The sequence below is a fragment of the Amblyomma americanum genome, chromosome 4 (genome assembly GCF_052857255.1).
Source record: "Amblyomma americanum isolate KBUSLIRL-KWMA chromosome 4, ASM5285725v1, whole genome shotgun sequence".
Taxonomy (NCBI): Eukaryota; Metazoa; Arthropoda; class Arachnida; order Ixodida; family Ixodidae; genus Amblyomma; species Amblyomma americanum.
In genome coordinates this window covers 121,155,611-121,169,697 of record NC_135500.1, presented here as the reverse complement: position 1 = coordinate 121,169,697, position 14,087 = coordinate 121,155,611, and the positions used below count along the sequence as shown (strand labels likewise).

Below are 14,087 nucleotides of genomic sequence, written 5' to 3'. Positions count from 1 at the left end.
TGACGCATTTTTCTCTTCCAATGATAGTTCATTTGCAATTACTTCGCACTCTGATCATTTGTATTGTTGAATAATTTTACGTATTTTAAAATACTGACTTGCCCATAAAGTCTTCAATGTATTTATAGCCGTTTCATTCAAACAGTGTTTTCAGTTATTTTTTTAATCCCTACATCTTTCATTCACACAGACGACAGTTTGTAAGGATGTCAACAGTGAAAACAGCAGAAGAGCTGAGTCACAGCATTAAACTTAGCACAAACACAGCTACTTCCGACTGCTATTTCACACTCCGGGCCAGTTTGGATGAACTGCTTGATCTAATTCGTGCTTTTTGCTTTCCATGGACTCCAGACATGTCTCCATGAGGTAGGTAATAGCATACTCTATTTTGCTAGAAATGCTCATGTGATGTCAAGCCCACTTATAATGGCCACAGTTATAATGAACAATTGCTTATACAAACAAACGCTATGCTACGGCCATCTACTAGGGCAGTGGCAGTGCATCTCAGATAAAACGAACAACCGTGGCCGCACCACTACTATGGTTACAGCGAACAGGGAGGCATGGTAAACTTGCCCCACAATCTAAAACTCTGTGCCAGGGAGTGCATTTCCCTGACCCCGTGACAACCCCCCCTCCCTCAACCCACCTCTTGATAGAGCGTGTCAGCACAAAAAACACAGTGAAAAGGCGCAATCGGAACAGCAGTTAACCGCTGGCCAAGCATGCGTAGATAGCCAGAAAAGTGAGTCAGTACGCGCATGTGTACCGGCTGGACAAAGTGTCTAAAGTGGAAGTGTGGTGGGCGTGAGACAGGGGCAAGCAAAACTACTGAACACGGTTGATGACCAACCATTGGCAGTGAAGCAAGAATGGTTTACCATTTACATGGTTTGTGTTGCATCTCCTGTAGCACCCTCTTCCCTCTTTCTTCCTCTCCCACTGCCTTCTCATCCCTGTCCTCACAGTACGATTGAGATGTCCACTAAGAGGTGAGAGAGTTACTGCACCTTTTCCTTTACCCAAACCAATTTTGGGGAAATTTTCATTTGCTTTTTTTTTTCACCTCCCCTTCTGGCTCCCCACCTTCTGAAGCAAGCTGCCACTGCATTAAGGCAGTGCACGAACAGCGCAGCTGATGCATTCTGGATGCGTGTACACTGCACTAGCTTTGTTACTGTACCTTAACCTTGGCGAGGATCGGAGGCTTCCAAAGCTGCTTTATCGCAAGAGTAAAAGAGCTGCAATCATGCCTAGCATGACGACAGACTGCATGCCAAGTTCTACTTTGACTGCAACAAGAAAAGGCTGGAGATGGCAAAACGATGACAGTCATTCTGTAAAGACAGCACAGAATGTCGATGCACAGCTGGCAAGAGCTGATGTCGCCTGAGACAACTTTGTTGGTGCGTATGATGCCACCGACACTGCAGAGTCGTGCACTGATAAAGTCACTGCACGCTAAGTATGAGCACACAATGACGACTGCCAGGAATCTGGTGATGACAATGAGGAGAAGGCTGACATACAACCACTTGTTGTCGAAGATACTTCAACCACGACAGGATGGGTCATGACAAAGAGCACATGAACTCCGGCGAAGAGCTTTGACAGCTTTGTGACAGGGTCTATCTACCATGGTGCTTCGAGGTACCGTGTTGACTCCATGCACTTCTGCTCCGAATCGGCAAACATGTATGATGGATGTTTTAAAAGAAATAACTGCTCACATTGCTAAGCTTTGAATTTCTGGCTGCAATATGGAAAGATACTAGGAAATTTGGATGCAATAAGCGCAAACTGCGTAACCATCAGGTTTACTGTAAGTGGGCTCTGCGGTATTCTTTTTCCGCCAAGGATGTATGTAGAGTTAATTTACTGAACAGGCACATTTTTTAAAATTTCAACGAATATCTATTGATACCCGCTATGTAATTAGGTCATTGAGCAAAAGAGTTATCAAGAATAAACTTATCATGTATGAAAATTCATGATAAAAAGCATGTTTTGGCTGAGCATACAAGCACACATAAATCTCAATAAATCGAGCAAAAATTTGCAGCCCCCATGAGTTCTTATATCAACTGCGCTCTCAAGGATTGCTGAACTTACCTGCTGCTTTACTTTTATGAAGTTTCTTCTTTGGTTTTTTTGAAGTTCCTTGCGTCCTTGCCTCACCCTCAGACTCACTTGTGCCCTTTGCCTTGGTAGGCATCTTTACTGGAGCAAGAAGCCTGGCAATCTCCTTATCTTCTTCATCATCACTGTCACCCAGGGCAGGCTTTCTATGTTTAGTCTTTGCAGTTGCCGCAGCAATCAGTGATGGGTCAATAGGCAGGCGTTCCAACTCCACACGTGCAGACATTTTTAGCATTGGATCCCCGTACTCTTCAGCTGCCTTTTCAAGATACCTCTCCACGGCCTCAGCCGACAGTGCTGGTGAGGCACTGGAGGACTTGCGCCTTCTCTTCCTGGGAGTTCTGTGCTTCAGGGCACGAGGTGTGCTTGTCAATGGGTCATCCATTTCATCATCACTCGACGACTGACTAGAGTAACGCAAGCTCCGCATCAGGGCAAGATGTGCCTTCGTGCTCTTACTTAACGGACTGCGTTTCTTCGGCTGGCTACCAGTCCCTTTCTGTGGTGTTTTGAGGTTTTCATGTTCCCCCTCTTCAGAGCTTGGCATACTTTCAGTCAATCGGTTTGCTTCATCAACAGAAGAGGGTGAACCACTTCGGTTTGCTTGTACCACATCAGTTTGGCACTCACCAGTCAAACGATCGCCACTAGTGTCATGACTAGTACTGCAGCCAGGTGCTACATCAGCTGCACCCTCGTGATCTTCAGCTGATGCCTTTCCAACACCATCTGCCTGATCGCTATCAACGTCCTCTGGTTCCTCTTTAATACTGAGAGGTGTTTCATGTAGAGCTGATGCTTCTCCAGTACCTTCCAGCTGATCACCGTCAGGAGACTTTGGCTCCTTTTTAAGCCTGGCAAGTGTTTCATTTACAAGCGAGGCTTTTCCGGTGCCTTCAGAATGATCGCTGTTATCGGACTTTTCTCGCTCTTCGTTCATGGGAGGCGTTTCAGGCACAATTTCCATTACATCCAACATGCCTGCAAGGAGGCTCTCCGACTCGTTTTCGCTTTCACCGGTTTCAACTAAAGGTGAAAATTCATCACCCAGGCTGAGAACTGGTGGAGCCTTCAAGTTTTTGGATGGTTTGTGCCTTTTCCCCTTTTCCTTACTTGCCTCCAAATCCTCTGAGTTTTCCTCTACAATAGCATCAACAACACTTCTTGCAGGGCTGCTTATGCCACTCCTAGCCTCATTGCCAGAACCGTCATCCAGTGCCTTTTCAACAGCAGCACTCACTTCTGTACCGTTCCTCTTTTCCTCTTCTTCGGGCACATTTTCTAAGCATTTTTCTATGGCAGCACCGGTAAGCTTTCTTGCACTACGCCTTATATTACTGCTGGCATCATCATCAGATCCATCATCCAGTATTCTCTCAACAACGCTACTCACTTCAAAACCATTTACTCCATCTTCAAAGTCTGTGCCATTTTCTTTTGTTATGCTTCCATCAGTAGGGTTGACTGCTGGACCATTTGTGACTGCTTCAGAGTCTGACTCGTTCTTTCCACGAGCCTGCTTGTCTTGTTCTCTCGTCACTTCCTGGTTGTCGCTGCCCGTTACGTCTTTAGCAGTACTATCTGCCTCTCGAGTGCTCAACTCGGCTTCAGCATCTTCTCCTTCCCGAGCCTGTTTATTTTGCTTTGGTCCTGCTTTCTGCTCATCCTCATCGGATTCAACAATATGGCAATACTCTGAATCGAGCACCAGAAGCCGTCTGTTCCTGGTCTGCCTCTTTGCATTGCTGTTCTGAGAGTCCACAGACGCAGAGGAATCATTGCAGTCCTCTTTCACGTCTTTGCTCTCACCTCGCTTCTTCAACTTTAGCTGGCGCTTCTGACACTCCTCGGCACTTAGTGCTATATGGGATAAGCTGCGAGCGTGGTCACGAAGCAACTTGCTCATGCTTGCCAGGAACCCTTCACCACCTCCACTTTCAGCTAGCTCAGAAATCGAGCGCTGAACCTCTGCCACTTTCTGCAGGGCCAATTTCTTCACGTCGGCCTCTCTCAGCTTCGTGGACACTCCCGAGCTGCTGGAACTCGACGAAGCCTGTTTCTGCAGCTCCTGGCTGTAGTCTACGATCATGTTGGCATAATTGACCAGTGGCACGAGTGGATCCGGGTCACACACGTAGCAGTGCCACTCATCCAGTGACTCAATCCTGGTCAGCTCCCGGCGAGACATGTTGCGACGAATGCACTTCTTGCAAAAAACTCGACTGCAAGTGTCACACAATACGAGGTTTCCACCTTCAGCACACCAGCTGCAGTACTCGTCCATGCCACTTTCATCTTTCTGGAAACTGCCATCACCATAATAGGTGTAGCACCGCTGAAAAAAAAAAAAAAAAATTGTAGGGAATGGGAAACAAACTGAAGCACCACAAACCCTTTTTGTGCAAGCAAAGTCAAAATGATACAAACCATCAACTTGTTCACACTACAACCAATTAATAGGTTGATTTATGGCTTATGGGGCTTAACGCCCCAAAGCGACTAAGGCTATGAGGGACATTGTAGAGGGCCTCAGAAATTTCTACCCCAAGAGCTTCTTTAAAGTGCACTGGCATCGATCGTACAGTACTCGGGCCTCTAGCATGTCGCCTCCATCGAAATGCGGCCAGGATCGAGCCCGCGTCTTTCGGGTCAGCAGCAGAGCACCATAATCACTGAGCCACCTCGGCAGTTGCAACCAATTAATATGAGCGACATAAAGTTGAAAAGGTTGCACAGAAGACAATGGTACAAGGTGCGGTCCTTAGGTTTTGCCCCACAACAGAAGCAGGCAAATATAAAACAGGACACTACAGAAGTGGTAACAAGCAGCCTATTAAACACACAAGCTGAACACACTGTGCCTAATCAATGTCCCATGTAAGGCAATCAGAAATTCATCAATGGTCCTGTTGGATAAAAGAACCTCTACATACGTAAACTTGACTTTGTTCATGTTCCTAGCCTTGAGAAAAAGTCATTGTCCCCTTGCACACCGCACAGCGATACAAAAAAAATGGGTCCCTTCTGTAAGCTTCTGTAGAATAATAATCAGAGGGCCGCTGCAGGAGTTCAGGTTAGCCAATGTGTCTGAACAAAGAAGAACGTGGTGTTGTGACAGCACACAGAAAAGGCGAGGACTAAGTGCTCATCCTGTCCTCACCTTTTCTCTATGCTGCCTCAAAGCTATGTTCTTTGTTCAAGCAGTGTACCTGACCAACTGGCACCAAAGTATACTTTTTTAGCCAATTTTTAGCCTTTTTGAGCCTTTGTTTTTCTTTATATGTTACCATATTAACTCAAACTAAAGTTTTTTTTTACCATACCTATAAGTGAAAACTAATCTCTCGCATTAAAACTGAATATTATGCAGCAGTAGAGGCAGGCTGTACCGTATTTACTTGGATATTGATTGATGCGTTGCAGTGGTCAACATCAACGTTCAGGAAAAATAAAAAAAATTGACAGACGATTAGGATGGCACCGGTAATGCGAAATATGAGCACAGCTCTTATGGCTGGGAGGTGACATGTTACGTTGTTAGCCACCACCTGGGATCTTCCAATGGCAGCTACCTTCCAGGTGGCGTATTGCTCTGCTACTTGGACAACCAGCAATGCCGACGACACGGAAGACAAGAACGGATGCCTACAAGCTGCACTCTAAAACAAAGCTGGAATGTAATCATCATCATCATCAGCCTAACTACGCCCACTGCAAGGCAAATGACTGTCCCATGTCTCTCCAATTAACCCTGTCCTTTGTCAGCTGCGGCCACCGTATCCCCGCAAACTTCTTAATCGCATCCACCCACCTAACTTTCTGCTTTCCATGCTATGCTTGCCTTCTCTTGGAATCCACCCCATTACCCTTAAGGATCAGCAGTTATCTTGCCTTCGCATTACATGCCCAGCCCAAGCCTATTTCTTCCTCTTGATTTCGACAAGGATGTCATTAACCCACGTTTGTTCCCTCACCTTTTCTGCCCGCTTCTTGTCTCTTAATGTAACACCTATTATTTTTCTTTTCATAGCTCGCTGTATTGTTCTTAACTTAAGCTGAACGTGAAACCACACAGTAATGGTGGCAGCAACTGCCGTACTTCATTAAGGCTCGAAGGCGGCCTCGACTTCCTATAAAAACAAGGCACAAGAACAAGAAGGACAATTTTCGAAGCCCTTTTATTCGTAAACCTCAGTTAAACTTTCAGCACACTGCGGCCTAGTTGTTCGCATTACATTTTCATGGAATTTTTTTCCTGTTTCATGCCTGCAAAGTGATCCTTGCGTCACATTCATGATCAAGCTACATTCAGGCAAATACAGTACATATTCCCTGTTAATTGTATTGAATTGATGGTGCACGTATGTGCACAGCTTGTAAAACTAAGCGATAACTTATAACAATCTGGCCTTAGCCAGAGAACAAAGGAACTGTGACAGGTATGCTGCAGCAGTGCTATCCATGCAGCCATTGCCTGGACTGTGTGGCAGTCAAGGCAATGATTTGAACACCCGTTTGCCTCCCCATGTGAAGAAACTCCAAAGAACTCACTTTGCAGGAAATTACTTTCAGAACCCTATGGATACAGAGGCTCTTCTTCTTGTGATGGTTCAGCTGGTCTCCACAGGATGTGCAAACAACACAGAGCTTGGAAATCTCTTCATCTGCAAGTGCATTACAAGAAATCGCAGGCTTGTTACCCACAAAAGTCAGGTACAGGGGCAAGTACGAATCAGAGAATAACAAAAGACTTAAGGGGGGATTGGGATATTGTCGAGAGATGAAGACGAGAAAACATCTAGCCCCGAGATGGCTCAAGGCTTGCCAACTGCCAAGTAATACAGTTTAGCCGTGATACGGCGCCACTATAGGAGTTAGCAGTGTGGCAATATGGTGCAAAAACTGTGACTTTGATGTCAAGATTGCAGGAGAAACACATCAACGCAAGCAAGAACAATGTAATATTAGCCCTACGAATCATGACTGGCAGGCAAAGTGAAAATAAGGCTGCTCTTAGCGGAGATGTGTCGCATGACCTTTGAAGACCGATTTCTAGCTTTTAGTCTTCATGAAACCTTGGTTTTATTCCATTATGTGTCACATGTCTTTACTGTGCAGCTTATTGTTGCAACTTTCTGAGAGCAAACAAAGCCACTCCAAAGTTCAAAAGCATGAAAATAACAAAAACTGCAAGCCACTACTACTGAGCAGCTTGGAATGGAAGAAGGTTTTACCTATGTGGCAAGGGCTTTTATTTGTGAAAAAGGAAATAAAAGCACAACTGGTCAAACCTCTGAACTTATTTTCCTCAGTGCATATCTTTGAACCAAACTGCACGTGCCTTTAGGAACACTATCATTTTTTTTACTGTATATCCTAAACTAGCTTCAAAGGCATTCTATAAGCTAGAATTATGTGGAAAACAATATTATGTACTTATCATACTCTGTAGGTTTTCATGGTGAATGAAAAAAAGGTTTTAAACAGCAATAAGTGCAAAAAATAAATAAAGACTGCTTTCAAGTGGTGAGATTTTCCAGGAAAATGGTTAAGAAACAGCACTTTTCCTCCTTATCATATAAGAGGCACATTTCTAGGCTCACCTCCGTCATAACATAAAAATAAATTACAAGCAGTTTTAAAATGATATTTTTCTAAACTCCTCAACTTGATGAGATTAACTTTTTTTCCCAACTAAAACACAATACTGAAGATTCGATTATGTTCGAATGGCATAAGTGCACATCACCCCAGTAAAATACAACAAAATTGGCACAACAGCTCAAATGTTGACCCTTATAAGCCCTACATCCCACTCTTAACCAATGCAGGCAAGGTACACGGCACTGAACATTTGAACAGCCATACTTCACACTGTATCAGATTTTGCAGACGCAGAACAATAAGCAATTTTCTCAGGTCCAGCTTACTCCAGTCACAAGACAGAGTGCGTGCATACTTAGAAGCAGCAGGATTTTGACCACGTACCATAAAAAAACAAAGGAAAACCTAAACAAACAACCAGGGCCAACACTGCAGTTTATCTGGGTGATAACAGACATGCGGGAGCCCGAAGTCTGTTTACTGGGCAATGTGGACATTGTGAGCCCTTGCAGCTCCCATATTTGTGCACGACATGGAGGGTCACACACGATGCGGGATATCATCACAATGAGGTACACACATGCATGAAATCAAAGAACTGCATAGTATGGTGAGCCACTGATAGTATTTGCAATTCAACACATCAGCACTAGTTTCTAGGAAGCCAACAGTCACCGATACCAAGGAACGTATAGTTGGGCGTATTTTCTTTAAATACGTCTCACCGAAACCAAAGAACTTATAGCTGCATGTATTTTCTTTAAATATGTCCAACTATCAATGTAAAATTAGTAGTACAACCACTCTTTGCATGAAATGTCATTGATTAAAAGTAAAAGAAAAAATAGCTACATTCTGCAAGTGAGATCTGAGCTGATGACCTCTGTATGTCATGCCCATGAGACCATCATGTCCCTACCCTTGTCTGCTCCACATCAGCATTGCGTCAGTTCTGCGCCAAGCATCACTAAATCCTGCAAGAAGTCTTTCCCACACCGTGTTCAGGCTAAACGTGTGCAAGTAAGTGATCTTACGCCACCACCAAAACAACCGCCTGTAACACTGCAGCAGGCAAGTAGTGACTACTAGCAGTGCATGACAGCTAGTCCCATTGCACCAAAGAAGCAATAAGCGCACATCTCTGGAAAGCTAGCCACAGAAAGACAAACATCCCAGTATGCAGTTCATCTCTTCGCAAACCAAGCACAGTGTTTGGAATGACCACAAGCCTCTAAAGGCAGGATTTGTAGCAAGAAAAATGGCTTTGTCAGCATCTCCCTTGCATTTTGTAGCAGGAGACCGAGATCAAGTAATGTGTTTCATACACTGTTTCGACCTCCTTAACCTTGAGGAGTCGGAAATTGAATGCTTCACAGTGCACAACATGCAAAATGGGAAGCACATGGGCATCGGCAGAGATTGCCCGAAAAATAAGAACCTGACAAGATCATTGGCTGCACGAACAAGTAGGTTTAGATTCATCCGCCCCTGGGAAATACTAGCAGCCATCCTGGCAAGCACCCCGAGGCTTTCCCTCCCTTGTTCACTTTGTGGTTACCAGCCATTCTGTCCCTTCAGCTTGTCAATATTGCCTGCCCATTCTCAAACTCACTGGGGAGGATTTTTTCGGTTTCATATGCCCTGACCAATAAACTACAAATTTCTGGGCTTGCACTCAGCATCATCTACCCACTTTTTATGAGCAATAAAGTTTATAAGTGCAGCTGATCATTTTGCATAGCCATCTAAACCTAGCTGTGGCGATACAGGGCCAGGGGTAAGAGTGGCATCGGCCTTATGAGGCCTTACGAAATTCACTATTGGCCTACCGAATAATGTGTGCATAATAAAGTAACTGAAAAAATTAAAAATCTGAAATATTTGGCCAGTTTGATCTCTCGTGGTACCACCCAGTAGGGACTTCACTTGCACACAGAAATGAAGCCAAGGAAACACACGTGTGTAATTCAATAAAACTTCATCTGTTGAGCTTACTGGTCAGTCGCGGGCGCCGTACTGCGCAGTTCTCAGAGCTCATCCAGAGAAGCAGCTGATTGTCTGTTTTTGTTGGTGCTGCCGAGTGTTCACCTGAAATGCAGCACGGCCAAATAATTAAAAACAACAGAAAAAAAGGCAGGAAACTACACGCATGCACACACATTTGCCCATGATTGCTGTTCCCGAGTCAGCATCACTTTCACATTAATCCGATATCAGTCCTTTACATATCATTTTCAATTTTCCACCGTGTGCAATGATAGACGCATGTACCGCCGCCATCACGCTTATCACGAACGCTCAGCTGCCGCAAACACACCGTGTAGCATGGTCTCGGATTCACCGCCAAGAGCGCAGGACGCGCAATCCACCGTTCGTGTTAAGCGTGTGTTTGCAGCACAGCGGCCACTGATTGTAACCATTCTGAGCGGCTGAGATGTTTTTTCGTTTCTTTGCGAGCTTGTCATCATGGTTTTCGGCACGGCAGGACATGCAGTTTTTAGCGTGCCATGTACGACAGTAGCAGCAGACAACACCAACCGCAGGAATATGACAAAAGAAACACATTAGTTCTGCGCAGGCGAGCTGGCAGCTTTCACACAACTGCGTTGACAGAGCCACTTCAAAACGCGAAAATTGCACAGCTCTAAACTTTCCCCATGAATCGGAAAGCATCATGTCTATTTGCATGTAATTACCTGGCAGCTTGGAGTTCGTCGGCACGTCGCGTTGAGCCATGTTGAGAATCTTTTCTTCCTGTGCCCTCCCGTTGTAAGCAGCAATATATTAGACTCTAAACTCCAAAGCAGTGAGACGCCTTGTGAGGAGCGAGTGGGTGCACATTTAATGACATTACAAAGAATGCCGTCGCTTTTGGCGCTTGAAGCGGCGCCAAAGGTTTAGTTCCGCTTTTCACTTCAACCTCCGCGCGTCAAGAAAACGACACAAGTGCCCTGAGCGGACAGTGATCAGTGCGGACACGCCACTTGCTAAGACATTAGGTTGGTAAGTACAGTACGGAAGGCTAGCAAAATTTGCAAAGAAAGAGGCGCAAATGTGGACGCTACAAGCCTTTCAACCACATCCACTTCTACGATCCTTGACGATGCAACGCCGGCAGACGAAACTCCGAAACGGCACAGGCCAGTGAGCAAGAAGTTCAGAGCAGAAGAGAAGCTGTAACTTGCATCTGGACTTCAAGAGTCATTAAGAGGTTGTCCTACACGTTGTACTGATCTATACAAGAGGTGCAGTCATGTCAAAAATTAATGTATGCCGCTACAGGCGCCGTCACGAAGATGTTTAAAAGCCCGCGAATCCGTTCCCTTTCGCGTTTTACGTAAGCACCGGTGTACCTACCTAGTTACCACCAGCCACCACAATCGACTACACAGAAAGCGACGGCTGCGTCAACTCTAGTTCCTTGTTTCGCCGTCATGGGCGCTCCCATATTTTGTTCGGCAGAAAGAAAGAGCATTAAACGACAGGTTAAAAACGTCGAAGGTAAAAATTGAATATATTCAATGGAAAAGAAGCATAGTGTAGAACTATATCGATGCTGGAAAAGGCACATCAGGAAGGAATCGTTTTATGATAACTCAAGAGGCAGTGCCCTCCTCTTTGAAGCTAGGTCAGGGTGTCTTAGAACGCGCAGCTACAAAAAGAAATTTAGCGAAGAAGATGACACATGTGCTGTGTGTGGCAAATCTGTAGAAACAATAGAACACCTCATTCTAAAATGTGATGGTATCCACCCCGATGTCGATGCAGGCAAAGTCACTCTTCCTGAGGCCTTATGGCATTTAGGGATAACAATAGTCATGCAAATAAATCGGTGGTGGAAATTAGCAAAAAAGCGATTGGAGATTGGTGGCACAAAAACAGAGAGGTGACATAAGTTTTAAAGTGTAGGATGACGTGTTTTAAAGAAAATTGCGAATTTTATTAACAATTTACAGCAGAGTTAAACAAAAAGGAAAAAAAAAACTGCGCATAGTGGCAACTACCACTACCCCGTTTCAAAGGGGACGCTCCTACCTTGATTAAGCTAGTGTTCCTGTATATGCTCCCGCGGGAGCATATACAGGAACACTAGATCAAGCTGGAAGCTCAGGTCGCCGATTTGATTAAAAAGGAGGAGAATAATGCCGCCCTGTTGAAGCGAATGGTGGGCGAGATTTAAGAAGAGCGGGAAAAGCGGACCCAGCTAGAAAAACAGGTTGAAGCGCTCAGGTCGCGGCCGGCTGGGCACCCCAGTACGGAGAAGTGTCAGGTGGGGGACGAGGCTCGTCGATCGTACAGTGCTGTAGTGCAGCGAGCATTGAGTGAGAAAAATGAGAACGAAATGAAAAAGGTTAAAGCGGGCATGGAAACTCGCGACAATAGCGTACAGCGGCAGGAGAGTCAACTAGAGCGATCCGGAGGCCAACAGATGGAATTAGGAAGCGAACCTTTGGGGCGCAGGAGAGTTCTGGTGGTCGGGGACTCGAATGTAGCGAGGGTTGAGGGAGGCGTTCTGACGGCATTGAAGGCAGACAGGCGGGTGCAGGTGGAGGCTCAGTCGGGAAAGTGCATGGCGGATGCAATGGCCAGAGCCCGGGAGGTGGTGGTGGGCAGCATGGATGGCGAACACCTTGTGGTCATCCATGCTGGTCTCAATGATGTACTGCAGGGGAGGAGCCATAATCTTGAGACGCAGTTGGAGGTGGGGATGCGTAGGCTTAGGCCTCTGAGAGTGTGCATGTGACCATATGCACAATCCCAGAGGTTCAGAGGCAGGCTCGCGAAACGGAAAGGAGGGTCGTGGAGACTAATCGGGTAATTAGGCTATTGAGCCGACGACTAAGATACGAGGTGATGGAGGTCAACAGGGAAGTGTACGAGGTTAGGCCCCACCCTTTTGCACAGGATGGCATCCACTACGGTGGTGCCACTGGCAAGAAGGTGGGTAGTAGGATAGGTCGCCAGGCAACAACTTTTTTGGGGGGACCCAGAGCTCTGAAGGAACCAGTGTAGAGAAGGAAGAATTAAGATCAAACGTACAATGGAACCATAGGGGAAGAAAGAGACGCAAGCGCCAGGGCCAAGTTAATTCAGATATAGGTTTCATTAACATGCAAGGTGGCAGGAATAGACTGAAATGGGAGGAAATAGAAGAACAGTTAAGACAGGAGGAATTAATGGTATATGGTTTAGTGGAAACACATCTTAGAGACATGGAGCAACCACCCTGTAACCCAGACTACGCATGGGAATATTGCAATAGAACAGAGGGCAGCAGAAAGGGAGGTGGAATTGGGGCATTCATTCATAAAAGTATGAATTTTCAAAGGGTTAGACTGGGATGCAGGGAACATTTATGGCTAAAAGGAACAGTGGCAGGCAAGCAAACACTCCTTGGCTTTGTATACCTGTGGACAGGGGTTAATGCCAAAGAGGAAAACAGGAAAATGTTAGAATGTATTGCAAGCGACATTGATGAGCTAGGAAGACAGGGCGAGATAATTATATTAGGCGACATGAATGCACACATAGAAGACCTGGATGGGTACACGGATTCGACAGGAAGCATGCTGCAGGACATGTGTGACAGGCATGATTTAGTTGTATGCAACAGCACCGAGAAGTGTGAAGGGCTCATAACATGGGAGGCGGGGAGTCTGCACTCGACGATAGATTATGCACTAATGTCACAGAGGATGTATAACAGATTAGGGGTAATGAGCATAGATGAAGATGGTTCCAGAAGTCTAGGTAGTGACCACAAGCGTATCAAGTTGAGCTTCAGAAGAAAAAGCAATGTAGGACTGAAGCAAGATGAACAATCAGGGGGAAATTTTTACTCAGAAAAGCAATTGGAAGTAGCAGCCAAACAAATCGAGAAAGTAATTTTTTAGGATAGTGAAACAGAATGGACTTATACCAAATTAACTCGATTACCGGAGCTAGAGCTAGCTAAGGTGCGAGTAAAGCTAAAAGGGAAAAGATGCAAACCCAAGAGTTGGTGGGATGAGGAGGTCAAGAGGGCAATAGAAAAGTGCAAGTAAGCATCCAGGGAACACAGATATTCCAAGAAGAGGGGGGAACCAAAACCCGAAGTAGACAGAAAATGGGATACCTTCATAAAGTGTAGAAGGGACGCATCCTATTTGATTAATGAGAAAATTAGAAGAAAGGGTGCCCAATGGATATCAAAAGTAAATAAAAAGGATAGAAAAGCAGCCCAAAAATTCTGGAAACATCTAAATGCAATGAGTAATAAAACTAGGCTAGAACAAAGGTTTATTGTTACAGATGAGGGTATTCGACTAGAAGGGGATGAAGCAATAAAACACATAGGA

The 14,087-nt window shown here is 45.3% G+C and overlaps 1 protein-coding gene across 2 annotated transcripts in view; it reads right to left on the bottom strand.

Moving 5' to 3' along the window:
- LOC144128303 (uncharacterized) overlaps positions 1–13,639 on the bottom strand; it is a 102,432-nt gene extending 88,793 nt beyond the window's left edge. For both annotated transcript variants that reach the window (XM_077661619.1, XM_077661620.1), the window contains exons 1-4: positions 10,446–13,639; positions 9,745–9,837; positions 6,697–6,809; positions 2,119–4,480 (exon numbers count right to left, since the gene is read on the bottom strand). In XM_077661619.1, the coding sequence (XP_077517745.1) occupies positions 2,119–4,480; positions 6,697–6,809; positions 9,745–9,837; positions 10,446–10,485 (2,608 nt within the window). In that variant the 5' untranslated portion in view covers positions 10,486–13,639. The remainder of the gene's footprint in view (positions 1–2,118; positions 4,481–6,696; positions 6,810–9,744; positions 9,838–10,445) is intronic.
- Between the last annotated feature and the right edge of the window lie 448 nt (positions 13,640–14,087).